At 41.8% G+C, this 24,679-nt stretch overlaps 1 protein-coding gene across 2 annotated transcripts in view; it reads right to left on the reverse strand.

Annotated features, from left to right (window-relative positions):
* Window positions 1-1,905: 1,905 nt before the first annotated feature.
* The window catches only part of LOC102780603 (uncharacterized), a 107,946-nt gene continuing 85,172 nt past the window's right edge, over window positions 1,906-24,679 (reverse strand). For both annotated transcript variants that reach the window (XM_087844895.1, XM_087844894.1), the window contains exons 12-17: window positions 15,902-16,095; window positions 12,920-12,990; window positions 10,154-10,311; window positions 8,490-8,634; window positions 8,007-8,150; window positions 1,906-7,918 (exon numbers count right to left, since the gene is read on the reverse strand). In XM_087844895.1, coding sequence (XP_087701021.1) covers window positions 7,655-7,918; window positions 8,007-8,150; window positions 8,490-8,634; window positions 10,154-10,311; window positions 12,920-12,990; window positions 15,902-16,095 — 976 coding nt within the window. In that variant the 3' untranslated portion in view covers window positions 1,906-7,654. The remainder of the gene's footprint in view (window positions 7,919-8,006; window positions 8,151-8,489; window positions 8,635-10,153; window positions 10,312-12,919; window positions 12,991-15,901; window positions 16,096-24,679) is intronic.

A 24,679-nucleotide genomic window follows, 5' to 3' on the forward strand; every position in this document is an offset into this window, starting at 1 on the left:
GGTGTTCATTAGTCTGATCTCAATTTATCTGTGACCAAAATCTCTGAGTTATGTTTTTTTTTTTTAGCTCTAGAAAGGTGTCTGGTAAGAATATACAACCAATGAAGGTTGGATGGACAGAAACATTGTGATTTAATAAATAATCTAGCTGTAAGTGAGACAGTTGTTTTATGAGGCTTACACCTGGTGCCAGAACTAAAACCTGACATAAACCCAGGCAGGTCCAGCTGTGGCTGTGTGACCAGTCTTATTCTACCAGCCGTTCTTTGGACCACACATGAAGGACGGTTTTCTTTATTTTGTTTTAGTTTTGTGTATATGAGGATTTTTTGTTTGTTTGTTTGTTTTTTGTGTATGTTACTGGGCCAGACCCAATCTGCTTTGTGAGTAAGCTGAGGACACTCAGATTCCTCAGCTGCAGAATTAAAACATTAATTTGAATCTTGTGCATTAGAGTGGAACTTGGACCAAAATGGCAAACTCCCCCAAGAGCCCCAAATGTGTATTTTGTGACCAGCTGATTTTAATAACACTTAAACCACTGTGAAAAGAGGGGTTGCATAGACTGTTAATAAAAGATGGCAACTGGCTAGATTTTTCAGTCTTTTTTCCCTGGAGATGTGTTAATAGAGGCAAAAAACAGTACATTTTAGCTGATAACAGTATAATCAGCTCCTTGTGCACACCAGCGATGGATCTAATACCATAATGTAAGATAAAAAGTACATCAACATAAACTCTACTCATTGTGTAAAAGAATCACCTGTTTTAGTGCTGCGTTATATTAATGGGTCATTCAAACTCATATATTAACATGTAGGCTGCCTTTTAATACTGTAGCTGGTCAAGGTGGAGCAAATGTTTATACATTATAGTAGTTTAACTGGTGCTTAATAAAGCACTCTATTTTATAAGCACATTTTTTGAAGTCTCACATGTGAAATTTGTACAGAAGCATTCAACTAATGCACATGACTAAAGCGCTTAAGTACGGCACTTTACGTTCCACGCAATGATGTTCACACGTGCAGCAAACCTTTCAAAACACTTTTATTTTTATCTCCTATGCTTCTCAAAGTGAGAAGCTCACAAACAACATTTCCTTGGTGAGTTATAACAAGGCAGTGACACATGTAGCTCACTGTATGTATAGCATAAAATGAACATCGCCTTATCTGCACCAGTCTAAAAAACACTGAGACGGATCAGACCAGACCTCTACATGTAAAAAGATTCGTATGAGCTGGCTCAAGTCTCTAAAACACGACAGCATACAACAGCATTAAATATAGCCATTCCCTTCATTCACATTGATTAAAAACAAAAAGAGAGAAATGACCATGAGCTCACGGACAGGAAAAAATGCTGACCTACCTTATATATTAAGCCTTCTTTTAATACTCTAACCATAATATAAATGAAAGCAGGCCGTAATATCTCATGCTTTATTTACATTCAGAAATGAGGCTGTGATGTACAAGTGCACGCTGAAGAGACAGTTTGAGCTGCAGATATCCTACGTCTGTGAACGCGGTGCAACACTTTGACTTGAGTATCACGCAGGCGTCATCAAGGGGAACCAGGCATTTCTATGCTAACCAGTGCCATGGAGGACCAGCTGCTGCTCCGTGATGTATGTGAGTGGTGAGAACACATGGAGAGAGGCGGTGGGAAGGGGAAAACTTTGAGATACAGTGAAGACTCTAAACTGCTTTAAATCTGTACTGCATATAAAGCCACAGACGATTAAGTGACTGCTCTCGCTGTTGTTGGTTTGGCTTTGGCACTTTATGGATCGCACTTCAGTGCAGCTCTTTATATCCCCAAACAGTCGGTTAATAAATGGTGAAACTGATCTGGCCACAGAGTTGGCAATAGTATGGAGGCTATGCGCACCAATAACTGCATTAAAGATAGCAAAACACAGTAGCTGATAGAGGAGTTCGACCTCAGTAAAGTAACATTGAGCTAACATGCGAGGTCAAAGCTGGCCTAGGACACTCTTGTGAAAGAGATTCTGAATTTTATGAGTTTAAGATTCACCACCAACCAGTTGCAGCAGATAACCGCTCCTCCCTTAGCCTCTTCTCCTTGTGAGTTTCTTCCTGTTAAAAGGGAGTTTTTCCTTCCCACGTTTGCCAGTTTTTCCTTTCCACTGTTGATGTGATTTGGTACTATATAACTAACATTGAATCAAACTGAGTTTAATTCTTAGTTACCTTTCAACTATTAAACTCTTTTGAATGTCAGCACTGTTTTTGTTGATTGAATGAAAGGCTGCCCGGGTTAAGGCATCAGATGAGGCATGCAGCTGATATGTTGCTTGGTTAAGGGTTAATTTTGGTTTAAATCTGGTGCCAGAACCAGTTTAGGATCAGTTGGGTGACCGCCCAGGGCCCTGCTGCTCTGACAGGTCAAATCATGTTGTCATTTATATTTAAAAATATAAATGTTTTTGCATCGAGTCTGTGGAGCCCTAAAACTTGAAAAAGATGATATTTATTGTTATCTTGTGCAGACAGCAGCGCTGGATTACCAAAATTAGGTCGAATGGGCCACTGCCCCAAGGGTCCCCAAACCCACGTGCTTACAGGCGTTTCATTATTATACTCATATATTGGAGAATTTGCACCATTAACAGGGTAATCTGGCCTCTAAGCAAAAAATGGAGACTTCTGATTGAATTTCTGATCAACCATTTGAGGGCATATCATAAAATATTAGCATAAAGGTACGAAAAAGCTATTGAGAACTCTTCCCTCACATTTAAGCAGAAAATCCTCACATTTAAAAAGTGAAATTTCCTTCAGCTCTCCTGTTATTTGAGCCTAGACATCAGAAGCAGCAGTTGACAGAGAAAACAGAAATTTGAATACATCTTTATAAAAAATAGCACAAAATTCATGTGCAGTTTGGCTGCTTGTTATGAGACACGTACGATGTCAACACAGACGAACTAAAACGACTAAAACACACACGAAAAACATTTACTTTTAGGGTAACATAGATAACAGTTTCTTGTGTATGCAATAACAAGACGTGTAGATTTTCAAGATAAAATCTGACAAGTGTTTTCACATTTTATCTGTGTAGACCTATTATGCTTTTCCTTATTTACCGTTATTTATATTCTGTTTGAATGATGGATGCTCATATCAAACACGGACATAGTTTCAAAATATTTCGGCCATTATTTGTATAAATCAACCAAATCCAAAGTGGCTGCTGATACTCTTAACTCTGTGATTCCTAATGAGGTGATCTGAGCACAGAAGCCCCGCCCACCTGCTGTGGTGTAAAGTGTTACGACAGGCAACCAATAAGGAGGAAGGTATCCTCTGTCTAAAACTGTTTCATTTTCAGACAGAGGATGCCTTCCTCCCCAAGGGCCCAGTATCAGCTAAACCAGGATTATTGTTGAGCTCTGGATCATGCAAAGCTACGCTAGTTAAGTCTAAGACTGAAGATATATAGCTGTAAATGAGCAGAATAGGTCAGTGTTAAGGTACTCATTGTAAGTCTGGCTGCTTATTGACAGTTTGGCCACGTAACAGACAGCAAACATTACTAATAACACACACGTACAAAGTCTGTAAAGTTACACGAAATGTACAGGAGGTCAGTTATGGCAACAATATACACATAAAACCTTTTAATACCACCAGTGCGCAAAGGTGCAGACAAGAGAAGCAGGCGATGAGCTTTAAATGAAATAAGCTGCTGAAAATTGGGCATAAATGTCTTTAAACTGCTTCTTCTGTCTTAGAAAAAGCCCTCAAAGCAAGTAAAAGTGTCACATAAGACATAAAGGCTGATGACTACTGGGGAGGATGCTGCCTTAAAATGACTCACATGACAGTCAATAACCAAAAATTCTGGGTAGATTCAGCTCTACGCTGCAGGTATCTACATGATTAAGAGACTTACACCGTGACACGCTTAAGCCTGAATATTCAATCATCTGTTCTAGAAACTGTACAGCTTAAAACAACACATTTGGCGCTGGATAAAAGTCAGATGGTCTGGAAGGCTCTCTGCAGCCTTTCACATAAGCACACACTCCCAAAACACACTCAGACTTGACATCCGTAGTTACAATACAAACAGGTCCTATCTCATTTAGCCCTGCAATACCCGCCCCCACCAACCTGCTCGGGCGAGCGGGTGACGCCGTGCATATTGACTGCAGGTGCAGCAGGTGTGATTATGGCTGAAAGAACATGGGTGAATGCTGACAGCTCTCCCTGCTGGTTGGACGCTGGCACTGCAGCTGCTCAAGGTGTCGTTTTAAAGCCTGAGTAATAAATGGCTGTGCATTAATAATGCTATGAAGTGTATATGGCTACCAAACATTATGTGGTTCCATAATTAGATCAGTCCGCCCACACACAAACACATAATCGCACTCACTCCTGAATAAGGAGTTTCTTTGTCTTCTTCTTTTTTACATTCTGTTTTCATTCTTTTTTCCACGCATCTTTTACAACAGTATCAGCCCTGATCCAGTTTGAATCGTGCCATTAGCTCATGGCAAACAATGAGACATTATAAGAGAGAGAAGCCGTGGCACTCAGAGTCCCCGGAGAGATATGAGCCAATCGTTTTGTTGCATCGCACATATTAACGGTAAAGTTGTGCTGCTGTTTCAGCTGTATCCTGGCAGGAGCTTTATCTTCTATGTATTGTAGAAAACTGTGTGAGCACTTGCAGTGCTATTCAGTGCTCTGTTAGGATAATCAAAGACTTTTTTTTTGTTTTTGCACTTTCGGATTGAGCCCTTTTTGAAGTCAAGTGTAAAGTCGCCAAACTTTTGAAGCATTTTTTCAAAATGAGATTTGACTAAATATCCAGTTTTCTGTCTCTGTGACGCAATAATTAAATTTAAAGCCCTTTATCCTTTCATTTAGATTGCAGAGCTGATCTGGGGGAGTTATTCCTCTTTCTGTTAATACTCTTGTAGAGAAATTTGATGCGATTCAGGAAGGGGGCACTCTTGAGAAAGTCCTTAATGAATTAGAGGTAAAATTAATATGTACACTTGCTTCTAGACAAAGGCAAAAACAAAACACACACTTCTTTTAGTTTTTAGAAATATAGTACAGATAACATGTCTGCAAATAAAATATGCTTCCAATTTATTTTTCCAGAAAGACTAAAACTGTCAATTAACTGCTGACATTTTGCTAACGCATGCTGATTGGTGGGACAAGGATTCACCACAGGCACGCTGCAGTCACTCTGATCTGACGGCACCTATTTTCCAAGCTTCCTGTTTGAAATCAAATTCACAGATTCCATAAAGTGACTCAGGGTAGTTTTTACATCTCTAATAAAAAAAATCCATCCATCCATCCATCTTCATCCGCTTTATCCGAGGCCGGGTTGCGGGGGCAGCAGCCTAAGCAAAAAGGCCCAGACCTCCCTCTCCCCAGCCACCTCCTCCAGCTTATCCGGGGGAACACCAAGGCGTTCCCAGGCCAGCCGAGAGATATAATCTCTCCAGCGTGTCCTGGGTCTGCCCCGGGGTAATAAATAAAATAAAAAATAAAAATAGTAAAAAAAAACTGAACTATAGATTAATCTCTTCTTTCAAAAACATAACAATAACAAATGTTTACACCACAAAATTTGCTGTTTTGGCCTCCGAAGATCCCCAATCACCATGGATTATCTCACAAGTGCCCCTATGAAACAGGAAGTGCAGAGACTATGAGTTCAAGTATTTAGAAGATATTTGGATCTGCAAAATTTCACCGGTGTTGTGGCGAGTTTATCTACTCTTCATCGTAGAAAAGAGAAGAGTACTTTTCTTGGCTTATGGTATTGACAGCATAAGTCTATGGTGGGTTAAACAGAGATGTTAACAGTGTTGGGTAGAAGGAGTGTAACTTTTAAACCTAATATTTTGACCGGTTTCTTTAAAAGTCCAGTTGATGCGTCTCAGAGACCACTAAATCAGAGTTAAGGCTCTCTCCCTAATTCATTTTATTTGGGGGGATTCATTAAACTGCCCGGGGGGTGTTACCGAGCTGGCTGCTGACTCTCAAAGGACCTCGAGCATGATCTGTCTTTGGAGTAGTTCCCACTGGAGCTTAAATCCTCACGAGAATTTTCTTTTTACACTAAAATCCTGCAAAAAACTCACCCTTACTAATCTTTGATAGACTTATTTTGATAATATTCATAAAGTTTGTAAGAAAAAATAAAATAATGTGATTACCAAGTAGCGATTTCCAGACTTGTGTGTGTGTGTGTACCCAATGCAGCTTCTCATGAGTGTGCTGAATATATTGTAAATATACTGTCATATATCCTACAATATATGGTGCGTTATATACAACATATCCTGGATGTTTACAAAGAGATATTTCATCATACACTTGACATACACGTGAAGTTCAACACCAACAAATGACTGTAAAATACTGTAAAAATATCGAAAAACAAAGAACATTCAGGGTCTGTCCAGTGAGTCGGGTTTATAAGTACAGATGAAGATTACACGTGTTGGGTATGGCACTGGCATGAGGAGAGTGACTGAACGAACCTGCTCCCCACCCCTCACGAGAGCAGCTTCTCCGCTCTCAGATTTTTGCCTTCAAAGTAGTAAAAAGCCCTAAAAGAAGCAGTGCTGGATGCAGGCATGCGGATCACTGCAGAAAACAACATTCGGCCAAGAAAGAGAACAGAAGCACATCACCGGACAGAAGCAAAAAGCAAGAGATGCTCGAGTTCAAGTAGAGCAAAAAAACGAAAAGAAAAAAGACCTCTTTCTCTTTGTGTCATGCAGTGTTTTGCTGCATATCAGGACTGTGAACTCCTGCTGACGTCGTCGCCTCTAGTTGGCCGTCAGCGGCTAGAGAAAGGAGGAAAGACGAGCTGCACGCAGCGGCACCATCTCGTCGCGTCGCATTCTGCAGCCACACACTTATTTAACTGGAAACCACCTTCAGCGAAACATACAGGAGCTGAAAGCTGGAATTTACAGCTCCTGTGTGGAATGTGAACACACCGTGGTGGGAAAAAAAGGAGCTGGAATGTAATGGCTCCGTAGACCTGGTGATGTTTCCTAAGTTTTTGTTTTTTAGTAATTATTATTACAGCGCTTCACCTCAAGAGCGGCGGCAGAAATTCAACAGAAATCAAATCGTCAGTCGTCTATAATGTGATGACAATTCAAAGTGTGTGTAAACGTGTTTGGTCCCAAAAGACGGAGTGTAAGGTCAAGAAAAAAGGTGTGAGAACGCGGCCGGAGGTGCCTTGAAAGAACAAAAGGGGAAGAAGAAAGGAAAGGATGCTGGATGGAGGTCCCTGTGCGCTGCCCCGTCCGATCCGTAAGCAGCCTCTCTGCCTCACAGTCTGCTGCGGCACCCAGCGTACGTTCTCAAAGACACCTCGTCTGCAGATCCGTGACCTCCCAGCGCTCCCTCCCACCTCCTGCACTAGCCTGTCTGCCAGTCACAGGATCTGCACCTCCTCGGTTAGATGAGAAGATTGGGGTGCCGGGTAGGGCCTCGTGTTTTGGGGGAAGGCGTGGGGTAGACCCTCACTCCTGCTCCCCCCTTCAAGCAGAGCTCCAAACAAAACCTCTGCAGGGAGACAGCCTGCCGCTGGCAGTGCAACGCCGTGCCGCTCCCGGCGCCCCCACCCCGTCTCACTTCTTGACGGCCTGTCGGTAGCTGTGTCTCTGGCCTTCCTGCCGCTGCTTGCTGCTGCAGCCGCTGGCTTTGCTGCTGTTGCCGCCGTCCCTGGTGCTGCTGGCCAGGCTGGCCTGGCTGCTGTCCTGCAGCGTGGGGCTGGAGTGAGCCCTCTGCAGCCCGTTGTCCTCCAGAAGCTGAGACTCGAATACAGACAGGTCTTCCTCGCCGCTTCGGATTTTAGCTCGCAGCAACATGACGTAGGTCCCGTACCGCGTTTTCTATAAAAAAAGAAAATAAGAAAATCTAAATTTAAGGCGAGAGAGTTTCATGTAAATACTCGATTCCTCATTCGTGAATCCAGCTCACCTCAAAGTCCAGGTACTCATCTCGCTGGCGGTATTCTTCCAGCTCGCGTCCTTTCACCTTGCGGTCAGGTGGATAAGAGCGCAGCTCGGCCAGTTCAGTGGAGATGGCTCTGAATCGAGCTTCATGGGATCTGACCTGCTCCTCCTGAGAGCACAGAGTTAAAACCAAGATTATGAGAGGAAAAACTTAAAACTGACCCAGAGGTGGAACTGATTTCCTGGTCGAGCATTTTATTGGCATGGTTTGGGTCTAAAGTGAACTAAAGTTTAACTAAGAGACCATGTGACTCCACGTGGAGTTCTTAAGCTTGTGCACAATCAGACTTTTCTTTTTCTACAACTTCAAGAGTCGCCCCCTGCTGGTGATTAATGGAGGCTTAGGCCACTTTAAACCACTTAAACAGAAGCTACGCTCATCTTTTATTTACTTTGATAGACTCAGAGTGGAATCAGCCGCCTGTCAGACTCATTAAAGTTAGGATACCTCGGACAGTTTCGACATCGTCCCCGGCAGGAGTGGCCGGCTGAACTTCTTCTGCGAGCCGATGGCTGCTGGAAAAGGAGGAGATGAGAACATGGCGGCCACCGTGTTGATCCGTGTGATCCAAGACTGCATCTGCTCCGCGTTCCTGAGATGATTAACACAGACGCACACGCACGATTAATTACAAACAAGTCTTAAACTCCAAAACACATACAGTACAAATGCTTCTCCTCTGCGATGCCCGCTCACATCCGCTCATGGCTGGTTTACAACATCAAAGGGATAATTATCAGAGAAAGCAGCGCTGCTGTTAACAAAGAAATTATTTTGGAGCCAATTAACAGATGAGAGAGAGAAAAAAAAGTCCTGTTTTACATTAACAGGCCCATTAAGAGCCCGAGTAATATCAGATCGAATCAGACAGCATCGCTTAAATCATCAGGGAGAGGCGGGAGGAGAGAGAGACGAGGAGAGGAGAAAGGCGCAGAGAGGGGTACAGTATCTGGGACAAATGCAAGCTGCAACTGGAGCACAGAGCCGGTCCTCCTGGGGCCTGAAACATGTGGCCAATCATGTGCCACTTCCTGGATCCTGCTAAGACACACACACACAGACACACACCTTCACCTTCATCGCGCATCCTCTCCATGTATCACTAATCTGTAAGCACATGAGTGCTGCTGAGGGTGGACATTCAGCTGTTATCAGCTATGGCCAGAAATATGTGGACACCATAGTATTGTGAATCGAATCAGCCTCTGCTCATGCCATCGATTCAATAACCCCAAATCCCGGCTTTGGTTTTGTAGGATGGTTGGATTTTATTGATTCATTTTAAAGTGCATCTGGGTCAGAGCAGAAATGTTGACTCCTTATAAGCCAGTGCACAGCCTTATTCTTCAGGTGGATCTTTCTGTCTGTTCCAAAAGGCTGGGCAAGGGTGTAATCAGGGTCCCCGGCTTTAAAAGGACCTACCTGAGGAGCAAAGGCTTGAAGAATGATTTGCCTCATAAAACACACCTTTACAGACTTCTATTTTATGTGATACTGCATTTGAGTTTCCTTTTAATCATGTTTTATAGCCTTTTTTTACCATTTATGTATTGTTTTCGATTGGCACTTATCTTCACTGTGCAGGGTTTGCGACACCTCTCGCACTATGGTAGTTGGAATAGACTCCAGAATTAAGCACGTAAGTTCATGACTTTATGCAGTTCAGATTTCCACGTGACACGAAGTGAAACAGAACAAAGGCTGAAAGCAAGTTCAGGCGTGCAGCTTGAGCTGTGCTGTGTCACATACCAAACCTCCTCCCCCCTCTGGAATATCAGCGCAGCTCTTTGCTTGCATCGCTTCCTGCAGATTCAACCCCTCCACCACCCCAACATCCACCAGTATCTGTTCATGTGGGCTCATGTAGTTAAAAACAGGGGTGTCCACATACTTTTGACTGTTCAGTTTAACATTGCCAGAGACGGCAAGTCAGCACTAAGAGAAGAGTGGAATAAAACATGGGTGTTTCTTATTTGTTCTTTTTTTTTTTTAGCTCTCTGAATTTTCTGCTCTGCTGCAGATGTTGCACAGCTGTGCACGCTGCTCGGCGTGGGAGCTATAAATCGTACAGTGTGTGCGTTTGTTCAAGCTCAGAGCATAAAGAGACTCACGGCGCTTGGAAGAGATACACCCTCCAGTCCGCCGTCCGCAGGTAAAACACGTTGGGTCTCTTGCTGTAGTCTGAAGCTTTCATTGCCAGAGAGTGATGGATGGACACGGCGTTCTTCAGGTCCTCATCAGAGAGCTGCTTATCGGGCCTGTACTCCCCCTGGAACGACAGGTATGAAGGAGAATGGTGTGTTGCGGTGCAAACGCTCATTAAAGATGCTGACTATGATCATATTTTATTGGAGGAGTGGGTGACGCTTATACACATTTACATGAAGCAACTGATATTGCTCTGAATGTGAGCTCTGTAGGCGTCTCTCATCAGGTTTTTAGTCTAGTTTTAATTAGTTTCTTGTTGTTTGTCGCAGCTATGCAGAGATCAGTGCCTCCTCAGGTTGTATTGACCTTATTATTATTATTAATACTTAAAATAGTTATTTCCTACATATTTTTATTTTATTATGGTTAGTTTTGCATGTACACAATCACCATTTGATTTAGTTTTGATTTTCTTTAAAGGTCTAGTTTCTTTTCTTTTCTTTTTTAAATTTCTGGTAAACAATATGTGTTTTAACTTTTAGTTTTAATTTTTTAAGTTTAGTTTTAGTTAATTATTAAAAAATCGTTCAACAGTAAGAATAAAAATATAAATTATATATTTGATACCTTATTTGAGTTGAAGATATTTTGGTTTCATGACAGACGTATACGTTTTCATTAAGGAAGAACAAAGCTGTGGACGTAAACTTCTCAAATTATTTTTAATTTGATAAAAAAAAATGTTTTTAAATATTACTTGACTCATACCTCAGCTAACTTTAAAGGCTTGAGTTTTGACAGTTCTCATATCTAAACTCTATCACCCCAGTTCTTATTGATTTGCATTGGTTACCCATAAAATATCGCGTTGAATTTAAAATATTGTTGCTCACCTTTAAAATTATAAATAATTTAGCCCCTCGTTATCTTGTCGATCTTCTTAGTCTATATGTCCCTGGGCGAGCCCTCAGGTCTTCAGCCCAATTACTCCTGGCTCAGCCTAGATCTAGACTTAAATCTAGGGGTGACCGTGCTTTTGACCTGGTTGCACCGAATCTGTGGAACAACCTTCCTATCGCTATAAAAACTCATTTATTCAACAAAGCTTTTCCATCTAGTTAGCGTCCCTGTTTTATATTTGGTTCAATTTCTTATTTATGTACTTTATCTTTTAGCTATATCTGTTCTTAGTAACTTTGTTCTTATATTCCCTTTTATTGTTGTATAATTAGTGCCCTTAACCTGATGACATATGTGGTACTTTGTTAATAGTCTTTTATTTACTGTCTTAATTTTCCTGTTTTTATTGTAAAGCACTTTGGTGTACCACTGGTCTTTTAAATGTGCTATACAAATAAAGTTGTATTGTATTGTATTGTAAACTGAAGCACTAGTGGAAGATTTTTTTTTACCACAATTTAATTTAACTTAAAAACATCCAAATTAATCATTTTGATTTGAATGCATACGTCTACAAATCCCAGGGTAATCAATAACCAAAATATACTGACAAAGCGTCACGTTCTCCATTAAGTTTTTATTTGATAAAGCTGATCTCACAAAGGTTTATTAGATGTTATTGTATTTACTTATGCTCACATTCACCCCTACAGCCAACATTTACCCACCAGTTAACCTAACATCCATGTTTCTAGGAGAACAAACTCAATACCTGGCTGCTGGATTTGAGCCTGAAATCTTCTTGCTGTGGGTTTGAACCACCGCACCGCCCCAGGCCTAAACGTGCTAACGGATATTATTCCTCCACATCACATATGTGACCTTTATAAAAAGTAAATATTTCCGCACTTTTAGTTCTATAAAAATGACATGAAAACATAAATAATAGCTCTGCATATAGCATAATTAGTCACATGTCACAAGTTTATGTTATTGTCTAAAAAAATAAGAAACGTGGTTTTGAATAGCTCTGTAAAGCATTATTATCACTTTGACCTTCAAATTCATCTATTGATCTTGAAGGAGAGGTCAAAGGTCACTGTAAATCCTTACACAGGACTTGTGTTGACGACACACACCACAAGAATCATGAGCCTTGAATTAACCTTGAAGACCTTAGTGAAAAAACCTCCGTAAAAATAAAGTTCAGTTATTATTTTAGAGAACAGAGCCACAGCATCCCGACAGGCACATTTTTCTCTGCATTCAGGGGGAATTTGGAGCAGCAGTGGCCTGTTATGTTGGCAGAGGTTACCCAGGCCCACCGCCGCTCCGTATGGGTCCTCTGCACGGTGCCAAGGCCCGGCCTGCACGAGGACATTATGTCACAGCAACATGTATTCGTGTAAACAGGAAGTAGGCACCAAAACGTGACTCTAAAGGACAGATTGCTTCTTGAGCTGTCAGTGCAAAGCTGCTGCTTTTTTCATTGCTGATATTTTTCTTAAATAAATCAATAAATCATCTTAAGAGCTCGTTTGCAGGCAGGCAGGCAGGCAGGTAACATTTGGTGCAGAACTTTTTTGTTGTTGTTTGGTTTCTAAAGAGACGTTCACCGCAGGGATAAAGATCCGCCTTCTGTTAAAAATCTGCTGCTGGCATGAAAGTAAGACAGGATGTTTATGGAGATGCAGTCAACCGTTTTTTAAAAGGTTGAATAATGAATATCAAACAGTGGCTGTTGCAAATTGTGTCTAACTCAGCCTTTTAGATTTTATTTATTTATTTCGTTTTTATAACTAAACATATGTCTACTGTGAGAAACTTACTTTTTGCAGGTAGAGGATTAGCCCTTTAAGGATGGCATAGAAAGTCTTCCACCCTCTCTTCCCTCTCGGTGCTGCGAGAAGCAGAAAACATTAAATGTTAATTACAGACTTTCAGTCACGGATACAAAGTTACAGCGTGCTCTTAGCTTTGCATCACTAAGTCAGAGGTGCATCGAGGTAACCTTCAATCAAAACTGCATATGTAACCCAGTGTCGTCTGTTCCCAGATAGTCCACACATTAGGGTATAATCTGGGCCACTTATGGCACTTTATTTCGTTTCGTTGTTTGGGCTAGGTGTGGCCTAAAGGTCACGAGGTGGGCTCGACTCGAGTTACTTTTGGGGAGAGCTGACACACCTAACATTCGACCCTTATACTGTGAACACACAGCACAGAAAACTGCCAGTCTGGGGCACACTTGTTGCTATCTGTGTTGTAGTGGCTGTCCGCATAAATAAATCCAACACACAGACTTCCCTGCCAGAACATCACAGTTATCAGTCTCACATTCATCTGGTCTATTACTGACATATTTGGAAAATCTTGTTTGTGCCACTCTCATAAACGTCTTTACGACTGCGTGCTACAAAGTGCTTCATGCAACACGCCTCATTCACACCCATTCATGCAAGCCCGTTTTTCCATGCCTTTTCTTACTTGGTGATTTCTATCTAACATTCACACACATTGACACTCTGATGGATGCATCGGAGAGCATCCATCAGGGGTTATTATCCAGTCTGCGAGCCAAAGGATACTTGGCACGCAGACTGGAGCAGCCTGGGATTGAACCACAGCTCCAGCCACCCCACATTACCCACACTTAGCTGAAAGTAATGCACTCTAATCACTAATCTGTGATTTCCCTCAACTAAATCTGGTGTATAATTTATATATTATATAGCATTTTTGGTGTTTTTCACTGTAGTGAGAGGCCCCAGTCCTAACTCATCTCATATGGATTTGATTTGTGTTTTGAGGGCCCACCCATATTTGATTTGACTTATTTATCTAGTTTTAACCTTTATTTAACCAGAAAGTGACTGACCGAGTGCTCAGGGCTGACATAGGTGGCATTACGCTAAGTAAGCAGAGATCCAGGAGAAAACCCAGGTAAACAAAGGTGCAAACTGCTGATATGTTGACATGTTTTAGTGCCTAGACCTAACCAATATCAGGTGCCTTCAACACAATTCAAAGAAGTTGATAAGGATGCAGGTGGACACAGCCATGACCTGCCGGATCACTGACAACTGTGATCTGACAGACATCTGCATCACCTGCAGAAATTCTCAGACTCTGTGGGGTGTGTCAACAGGGGTGAGGAGACTGGAAACTGGTGAACTCCACTGGTTTCGAGTGGTGCAGTAATAACAACAACCTCCTCCTGAAACGTAGCCTATATTAAAGAGATATGCCTCCGAAAATCTGCCACTAAGGCTACGTTCACACTGCAGGCGAAAGCGCATCAAATCCGATTTTTTTGACCCTATGCGACCCATATCCGATCATGCTATGACAGTGTGAACGGCACAAATCCGATATTTTCAAATCTGATCTGGGTCACTTTCGTATGTGGTACTGAATCCGATACATATCAGATGTTTCAGAAAGCGACTGCTGTTTGATGGTCAGGTCGCATTAAATCCGTCTTTTACGTCACCGACACAAGACAGACGCCAATTATCAGCATCGGAGAAGACATTGCCAACGCTTCCTGGCCATCCAGTGAAACTGTTGGGAAGACAACGTTGGAGAAACGTGAACATTTTATTTGTACTGTATAATCTGCAGATTCTGACAGAAATCTGCAACTATCCTTTGAAGCACCGCTCCTCTAAAACAGCAATAAGGATCATTATTAGGTTATTTACATTATTATGTAAATAACAAAATAACTTAAAGCAAAAATTGGGAAACGTGAAGTCCGAAGTCTTTATATTAAGGGCCATCAGTCAAACAATACTGTTTGCTCTGGGTCTGAACAGAGCGCGTTGTGTGTGACATCTTCTTTTGCGCATGCGGGTCGCTTTGAGCGTTCACACTAGAGCGCGTTTGCTGTCGCATTTTATTTGTAGTGTGAACGAGCAGACAAAAAAATTGGATTTGATCAAAAAAATCGGAATTGAGCATCAAGACCTGCAGTGTGAACGTAGACTAAGCTCTGCCAGATCGCTGCACTGAAAATGTAGCAGACTCTACTTTTTGAGGAAGCTTAGATGTTTTAATGTATGCAGTAAATTGTCATCAAACTGAGTGTTTTCAGCAGCAGGCTCATTCAACTCAGTAAGGTAGAAAAAGACTCGTGTCTGTCCAGGGGGAGGACGCTTGCACTGGACAAAGCACGCCCTAATTCTCATGTTCACACTCTTCCCTACAGGAGAGCCTAAACCTAACCAACTGGTTTTGGAGTGAAAACCTATCTAATGTGGCACCTGGTGCATCAACCGGCACCAACGACTAGCAGCAAAGTACATGCTTTTGGGGGAAATCGCACTTAAACGGAGGTCAATATTGGTTACTTTTTAATGTATATATATTCATAAAAAGAAACAAATCCACATGACGAATAACACATAGTTAACCTGTGAATATGTGCAAATGATTTCATCTGATTGTGACTCATCAATGAAGCGAATAACGGAGGTCTTTGCTTTCTGTATTTCCTCAGATCGATTCATTCTTTTAAATTCAAATACCAGCCTAAATGTTGTTGAATAATAAAGCTTATTTTAAAGACATTTGAGTGATTAATGTGACATTTAATGCTGGTTGTTTTTCTTGGAATTAAAGCATTAAAATCCCAAATCCTCAGCATGTGTTAGTCTGTGCCGTTGAAGAAAAACCATCTCGCTTTGGAGTACAAACACTCCACACAGGATGTGCTCTACATGACCTGACCTACAGTTGCACTTATGATGCTCTGGGCAGCAGCCAAATGTTTCAAAGCATTGTCTAAATCTGAACTTTGTAACTCGTACTTCTCTTTCCGTCTGAGTCGGCGTGGACTTTGCGAACCAGGAATCCGTTCTTGTACAGCAGCATTCCGGTGGGCTGCAACTCATCCGACAGGGGCTTCCCGCTGCTGCCTACCCTCTTCATCGATCTGGAGGAGTTGGAGTCACACAGGCTGTCCCCGAGCTCCGAAAACGACTTCCGCAGCTCTTCCTCATCCCTATGAGGAGGAAAAAAAACAGTTCAGACTCCATGGTGATCAACACTTATGTGTCATGTCTCATTAGCATCGCGAATAAACACATCATCATGCATCCTGTCCATTTGCCTCACACTCAGCACAGGACATGAGGTCCGGAGATTTCACGCACGTACACATGAGTAATATCGCTGTCCGCTGCTGGTGTCTTGGCACAGCTTCTGCTCTTCAAGACATTTACAAAGCATCATCTCGCTGGGGGAAACCAGAGCGAACAAAGTTTTCTTCAAAGCTTTAATTGTGTGTTTTCCTCTCGCCGTTCTCGCTGTGCTCCTGTTCTCCTCAGAACAGAAGTCCACTCTCCTTGATCAAAAAATACCACAGGAAAAGAGTGACACCATCTATCTTGCTCCTGCTTTGAGGTGAAAAACAGGGGCATCTTTACCCAGAGGGACAGCTGCTCTCAGAGATGCCGACACATCACACAGAGGATGCTACAAAACGCTGAGGCTTTAAAGTCTCCTCAAAAAGCTAAGAAAGCATAAACCCTTATTCTGTTTTTAAAATGTAAAAATCTCATCACGCTGCAAAGTCATTCAAATTCAAGAGTGAGCATCAAAGATTTTTTTACACTTAATCTCTGAAAGACTGCATCTTTGTTCTTAAAAAAAAGTTTTCATTCAGTTTTTGCTGTTTGGTATTATTCATATCACTAGGGCTGGGCTATATCATACCGTTCACGGTAATACTGGTGTAATTTTGGGCAACGATAGGAAAATGAAATATCGCGATTGAATATGGGTAAAACGCGCATGCGCAGTGCCTATGTTTACATATGCACATGGCGGCGATGCAGAATGAGAAGAGTGAAAGTGGATTGTTAAATGAAACGGATGAACCAGAACTGGTTTGTAAAAATGCTGCAACTTCAGTGGTGTGGAACTGGTTTAGCTTTCGTCCGTCAGAACCACAACAAAGCACTATTTTTGGTAGCGCATGCTAGCGGGCCGTCGTTATTACCGTGTTGTTTGGAAAATACGGCACACTTAAAATCAATCCTTTGATTTTTCTGAAAATCGACAGTGCCCCTTATAATCCCGTGTGCCTTATGTATGAATTCTGGTTGTGTTTACTGACCTCGAAACGATTTTATGTCGTACACGGTGCTCGAAAATCTGTCAAATGTTTTAGTGCGACTTTGCTAAGCTACGAAGCCGCACCGCTTCATGGATTGTTGGAGCATTACGGCTATCGTAGGCGGAGCCTCGCGGAGTGATACGCAGTGTTGCCAACTCCTCAGTAAGGAAAATCGCTATTGGTTGTCCTAAAAGTCGCTAGAAGTCGCTAAATGACGTCATCACCTAATTTGCATAATTGGTCATGCTAATGTAATTGTAATCTATGTTGTTGGAGAGAGAAATAACATCATGGAAGAGACATAAAGTGAGTAAAAAACGTCCTAAACGCATTTAGAATTTATTTAGAACTACAAATTAAATTTATTTTAGCAATTATTGTTTTTTTAATGTCACAATTCCAACCCTGCTCCTTTACCCGGGCTTGGACCGGCAAAAGTGACCCGAAATAGGCACTCTGGTGGAGTTACTTTGTGTGTGTGTGTTTATAAGTGGTTTCAAACCTTGTGATCCACAAAACAGCATAAGAGTAAAAGAAGAACTGACTGCGTTATAGCACCCGCTGCTTGTTGAGAGTAAAAGCGATATACGCTTTCACGTCTTTTTTTAGCGACTTTTTTAAGAAAAAAAGTCGCTAGGGGGTCTGAAAACTCGCTAAATATAGCGACAAAGTCGCTAAGTTGGCAACACTGATGATACGTACTGTGCTTCAACACAATATTACCATAGTGTGTGTATAACCTCTTTTAAGTTTTGTGGATATTATACATGGTTATGCTGAGGATATGTCAGCCAGTTTCCACTGGAAATGCCTTTTGGTTAAACTGTCAGCAAGGATTTTGCATTTGCACTGTTACATTTTTATATAACTTTAATGCACATAAAAAACAGCTGCTTGTTTAAGTGAAAATACATTGATGGGGTTTTTTGCACTAATAAAGTTGTGGAGTTGTAAAGTATTTTGTCTAGAGTCAATTATATCATCAGTCATATCATTATCGCAAATTTTCAAATGTATATCGTGATAAATATTTTTGGTCATATCGCCCTGCTCTACATATCACCCTATTGTTTGGCTGAAAACACCCTTAAATAACAGATTTTTTTTCAATCAGTTAAAAATAAATTTTAGTGCAAAATATTTAACAAATAATTACGTTAAGAAACTGAAGTTTCCTTGCTATACAAGTCTGAGAACAATTTTTCTGTTACTAAAAATAAAATTCCAGTTGTATCATCCTTCTTCTTCTTTTTCAGACTGTATATAAAAGATGACCATAGTGGTGTCACTCACTGATGTCAGCAACTTCAAGTCTCAGCATCAGCATTTTACCTGCTGCTAAGCTGAAGTTGGAGCTAATTAGCTTGCTTTTTAAATTGCATCCATGAACTGTAAAACAAAGACGGAAGAAATATCTGTCACAGACCAAAAAAACTACACATATTCACTCATTAAAATGAGAATACAGACTTCTTGGACTGATCTCTGCCACACAGCAGCCATATTTCTTGTTAGATAACTGCTATAAAACTGTTAGATATGTTGGCTTTTCTCTTTCATCCCTCCCTCGTGTCCCTTTGCATGTTTTTCTCCCTCCTCTCGCTGCACAGATCAGCTGTTTTCCTACTAAGTCACACACAACTTTCCTCTAAGATCGTGGGCTGTTTGTTATCTTTGCACTCCCTCTCACCCACAACCCCTTTCCAATTAGTTTTCTTTCTTTTTTACTGCTTCTGCATCCTCTGTCATTACACAATCATTATTTCATCTGCACGGCACGATCACGCAGATACACACTACAGCCTCACAGTGCACACAGACATAAAGGACTCACACACACACACAGGTGTGCACATATAATAATATCTCTCATATAAGTTAATGTGCACACATGTGATCACACAACACCAAGCACCACTCGGATCTATGTATTTGCACTTTTATGGAAACTCTCACCACACGCTTTCTTACACCCGATGGGAGTGTGTTTTTTCTCATTCACACACAGCGCTCAACATTAGCTACACACACACACACACACACAACTATGGGCACACTAAGGTTTATCACATGGAATGTGCATGGTGCTGGCTCCATGTGACTACAGGCAGATATTATTTTATTACAAGAGACTCATAGACCTGTCGCAGCTACAGATGAACTTAAAACACCTGAGTTTTCTCATGTGCTCTCAGCCTGCAATAACCCGAGGCAAAGGGGAGGAGCAATTTTAATACATAAAAATGCTCATTTTACAATCACAGGGTAGATTTCTAATAGTTACATCATTTATAGGTAGCAAAACGTTCTGTTCTGTCAGTGTATATGGCCCAAATGTTCATGACCCCTCGTTCTTCCACACTTTTTTTAGTGCACTCTCTGAATACCAAAGTTGCTCATTTGTTCTCAGGGGCGACCTCAATTTTGGACTAAATGAAGAAATGGAGATCGACAGACGGATTGGGGCTGCAGCTGCAGTAATGCGGACACTGCACCGGTCCGTCGTGGTGAAGAGGGAGCTGAGTGTAAAAGTGAAGCTCTCAATTTACCGGTCGATCTACGTCCCTACCCTCACCTATGGCCACGAGCTGTGGGTAGTGACCGAAAGAACGAGATCGCGGATACAAGCGGCGGAAATGAGCTTCCTCCGAAGGGTGGCTGGCCTCTCCCTTAGAGATAGGGTGAGAAGTCCGGCCATCCGGGAGGGGCTCAGAGTAGAGCTGCTGCTGCTCCACATCGAAAGGAGCCAGCTGAGGTGGTTCGGGCATCTGACAAGGATGCCTCCTGGGCGCCTCTTGGGTGAGGTATTCCAGGTATGTCCCACCGGGAGGAGGCCCCGGGGCAGACCCAGGACACGCTGGAGAGATTATATCTCTCGGCTGGCCTGGGAACGCCTTGGTGTTCCCCCGGATGAGCTGGAGGAGGTGGCTGGGGAGAGGGAGGTCTGGGCCTCTTTGCTTAGGCTGCTGCCTCCGCGACCCGGCCTCGGATAAAGCAGATGAAGATGGATGGATGGAGAAATGGACAGCAGGAACTCAGCTCTGTTGGCAAATCCACAAATATAATTAAACAGTACGTGTGCGACTTCGGACTTTGAGACGCATGGTGTTTCCTTCACCCTTCACCGTAAGGAATATACTTTCTACTCTGAGTGACACTTCAGGCACTGAGATAAACCCTATAGCTGTCAGAGATCATGCTCCTGTGTCTTTGATTCAAATAAATAAAGAGGTCACCAAGTAAAAACTAGAGATTTAAAGATGAAGGTTTTATTAAATGTTTTTAAAAAGAGTGGGCTTTATATTTAGACTGCCTGGATCATGAGCATCTGTTCTCTGGGAAGCAGGGAAAGCTGTGATGAGAGGTAAAATAATTTCATTCACATCATAAAAAAAGAAAAGAGAAAACAAATATATTCAGGAATGAAAAGAAATCATCAAATCCTTAGAAGAAGCATACGTGTTGCTGCAAAATATGTAAAGCAACACTAGACTTAAATGAAATTTCTAGCTAACCAGTTAAAACTAAAGAAAGATTAAATAAAGACTTAAACTGGGTCTGGGAAAACAGTATACAGTGGGGCAAAAAAGTATTTAGTCAGCCACCGATTGTGCAAGTTCCCCCACTTAAAATGATGACAGAGGTCAGTAATTTGCACCAGAGGTACACTTCAACTGTGAGAGACAGAATGTGAAAAAAAAATCCATGAATTCACATGGTAGGATTTGTAAAGAATTTATTCGTAAATCAGGGTGGAAAATAAGTATTTGGTCAATAACAAAAATACAACTCAATACTTTGTAACATAACCTTTGTTGGCAATAACAGAGGTCAAACGTTTACTATAGGTCTTTACCAGGTTTGCACACACAGTAGCTGGTATTTTGGCCCATTCCTCCATGCAGATCTTCTCAAGAGCAGTGATGTTTTGGGGCTGTCGCCGAGCAACACGGACTTTCAACTCCCGCCACAGATTTTCTATGGGGTTGAGGTCTGGAGACTGGCTAGGCCACTCCAGGACTTTCAAATGCTTCTTACGGAGCCACTCCTTTGTTGCCCGGGCGGTGTGTTTTGGATCATTGTCATGTTGGAAGACCCAGCCTCGTTTCATCTTCAAAGTTCTCACTGATGGAAGGAGGTTTTGGCTCAAAATCTCACGATACTTGGCCCCATTCATTCTGTCCTTAACACGGATCAGTCGTCCTGTCCCCTTGGCAGAAAAACAGCCCCATAGCATGATGTTTCCACCCCCATGCTTCACAGTAGGTATGGTGTTCTTGGGATGCAACTCAGTATTCTTCTTCCTCCAAACACGACGAGTTGAGTTTATACCAAAAAGTTCTACTTTGGTTTCATCTGACCACATGACATTCTCCCAATCCTCTGCTGTATCATCCATGTGCTCTCTGGCAAACTTCAGACGGGCCTGGACATGCACTGGCTTCAGCAGCGGAACACGTCTGGCACTGCGGGATTTGATTCCCTGCCGTTGTAGTGTGTTACTGATGGTGACCTTTGTTACTTTGGTCCCAGCTCTCTGCAGGTCATTCACCAGGTCCCCCCGTGTGGTTCTGGGATCTTTGCTCACCGTTCTCATGATCATTTTGACCCCACGGGATGAGATCTTGCGTGGAGCCCCAGATCGAGGGAGATTATCAGTGGTCTTGTATGTCTTCCATTTTCTGATGATTGCTCCCACAGTTGATTTTTTCACACCAAGCTGCTTGCCTATTGTAGATTCACTCTTCCCAGTCTGGTGCAGGTCTACAATTCTTTTCCTGGTGTCCTTCGAAAGCTCTTTGGTCTTGGCCATGGCGGAGTTTGGAGTCTGACTGGTTGAGGCTGTGGACAGGTGTCTTTTATACAAATGATGAGGTCAAACAGGTGCCATTCATACAGGTAACGAGTGGGGGACAGAAAAGCTTCTTACAGAAGACGTTACAGGTCTGTGAGAGCCAGGGATTTTCCTTGTTTGAGGTGACCAAATACTTATTTTCCACCCTGATTTACGAATAAATTCTTTACAAATCCTACCATGTGAATTCATGGATTTTTTTTTCACATTCTGTCTCTCACAGTTGAAGTGTACCTCTGGTGCAAATTACTGACCTCTGTCATGATTTTAAGTGGGGGAACTTGCACAATCGGTGGCTGACTAAATACTTTTTTGCCCCACTGTATGTGTCACGGTCCTGGGTCGTTTAACCCACTGCTTTGAGCTTTCTTATATTTTGATATTCATTGTTTATGTTTAAGTCTTAGTTATCTTAAGCTTGTTTTATTTTGCCTGGGTTGCCCTGTTATAGATCATTGTTTATTAGATTCCCCGTGTTTAAGTCTCCCTCACCTTTCATGTGTCATCAGGTTCGCGATGCCATGTCTGCGTCCCATTATGTTTCCTGTTTTATTTTGAAGCGGTCTGATGTCCCATGTTCATTGTGTTTAGTTTCACTTCCCTTGTGGCGTCATTATGTTCACTCTAATCAGCTGCTTGCCCGTGTGTTTCCACTTCCCCTGATCACCTCCTGTCTGTATTTAGTCTGTGTGTTTTCATTCATTCCTTGTCTGGTCATCTGCTATGTTCATGTCATGTTTCTGGGTTTTTCATGTATCCATGCCACATGTTCACGTTAAGGTTATTTTTCCATGTTTAATCTTAGTTCACCCAGTCTAGGTTATTGTTTAGTTTCGCCTTTGCCCTTTTATTTTTGTATTGTTCAACCAGCCTTAAATAAGCAGCTCGTACTTAGTTAAATCAAAGTTTCGTTTTGCATGTCTGCACTTGGGTCCTCCTTCTCGCTCCACATAGTCAGCTTCAGCCAGACTGTAACAATATGACCCTGAAACAATAAACAACACTTTAAGGGACATTTACAAATCTTTATATTCACCAGAGATAAACCCATCTAAAAACGAAATCGATCACTTTCTTGACAACATAACGCTTCTGAAATCATCAGATCAAACGCTAGCATTGGACTCACTGCTGACATCAGGTGAACTCCAGGAAGCCCTGAAAAGTATGCCCAATAATAAGGCTCCAGGTGCAGATGGATTTCTAGCAGAGGTCTATTCTGGAAAATTCTGGTAGCAGTATTCTGCAGAACATCGCAGGAAATCAAGGAACATGGTGGACTACCACCAAATATAAATTCTGCCAACACTAGTCTCCTGCTGAAACCAGGCAAAGACCCTGTATTTCCCACCAGCTGTCGCCCAAACCCTTTATTAACGTTGACCTTAAAAGAGTCTGGACAGCACTCTCAAAGAGATTAGAGACATAACCCCCCTCATAATACATCCTGACCAAACCGGTCTCATAAAAGGTTGGCACTTATCAACAAGTACACCTAGATTACTTAATCTGATAGACTATTCATGTAGTAAAAACACTGAAACTACAATATTGTCTCTAGATGCAGAACGTCCTCCAGCTTCTGTCTTCAAAGGGGCACCAGGCAGAGATGGCTATTCTCCGCTTCACTGTTAGCATAAAATGCAAGAACGTAGATAAGTAATAATAAATCTATATTTGGATGATGTGTTACTTTTTCTTCAGGAAAAACCACTTTCTCTGAGAAAATGACATTAATAAACTCTTTCTAAAGAGTTTCAGATTATTCGATGAACTAGTTAAACATTGAGGGGCTGTGCTGACGGCAGCTGTGGGTCGTCTGCACCATCACTTTTTCCTTTTTTCCCCGGTCTTGTCCGACAATACAAAGTACAAAATCCTATTAAAGTTCTAATAAAATATGACAATTATAACAAATGCCAGGCTTGTAAACATATTTATTTCTGCTGTAAATTTTGGCCCTTTAACACTGGAGTCTATAGAGACTTCCTACAGGAACCAGCCTGAGCTGCAGGTTTTGGTGCTACCAGCCTCGTTTGTCAGACATTGATTTTGCTGCTTGACCTCCTATTGCTGTTACTACTTTGATCGTTTTCAGTTAGAGGTTTGGTTACTCTAGTCCATATTACTATATGTTTGTTATTGCCAAGGATGAAAGCAAAGGGTCTCTTGCCTCTTGTTGCCCTACAGAACTCCCTGAAGCCCATTGGGGTATACACATACTCATAGAACTGGGGTTACATCAGTAACAACGACTTTTCTAGCGGCACTTTTATACAGAACATTTTCCCATGGCCGTCATTCCCAAATGGACAGCTTATAATATCTCAAGCACGCATTTAAATTGGAACCATTTTCCATATAAATAACCCGTCTTTTCATTTAACTGCTCATGTTACTTTAATGAAGTTTTAATAATTATTATTATTTAATAATAATTTTCATCCAAACCTTTAGAAACACCTCAAACGTAGACCAAATTTATTGTAAAACTGGAAGCACTGTGTTGTCTCAGAGTGTTGTATCAAACACCAGGCTTACTCCACCCTTTATTAAAATGAGTTTATGAGCTCGGAGTGTTTTTGGTGGATTTGAAGTTTTGGTGCACATCGC

Source organism: Neolamprologus brichardi, chromosome 8, assembly GCF_056152115.1.
Source record: "Neolamprologus brichardi isolate AB-2024 chromosome 8, ASM5615211v1, whole genome shotgun sequence".
NCBI classification, from domain to species: Eukaryota; Metazoa; Chordata; class Actinopteri; order Cichliformes; family Cichlidae; genus Neolamprologus; species Neolamprologus brichardi.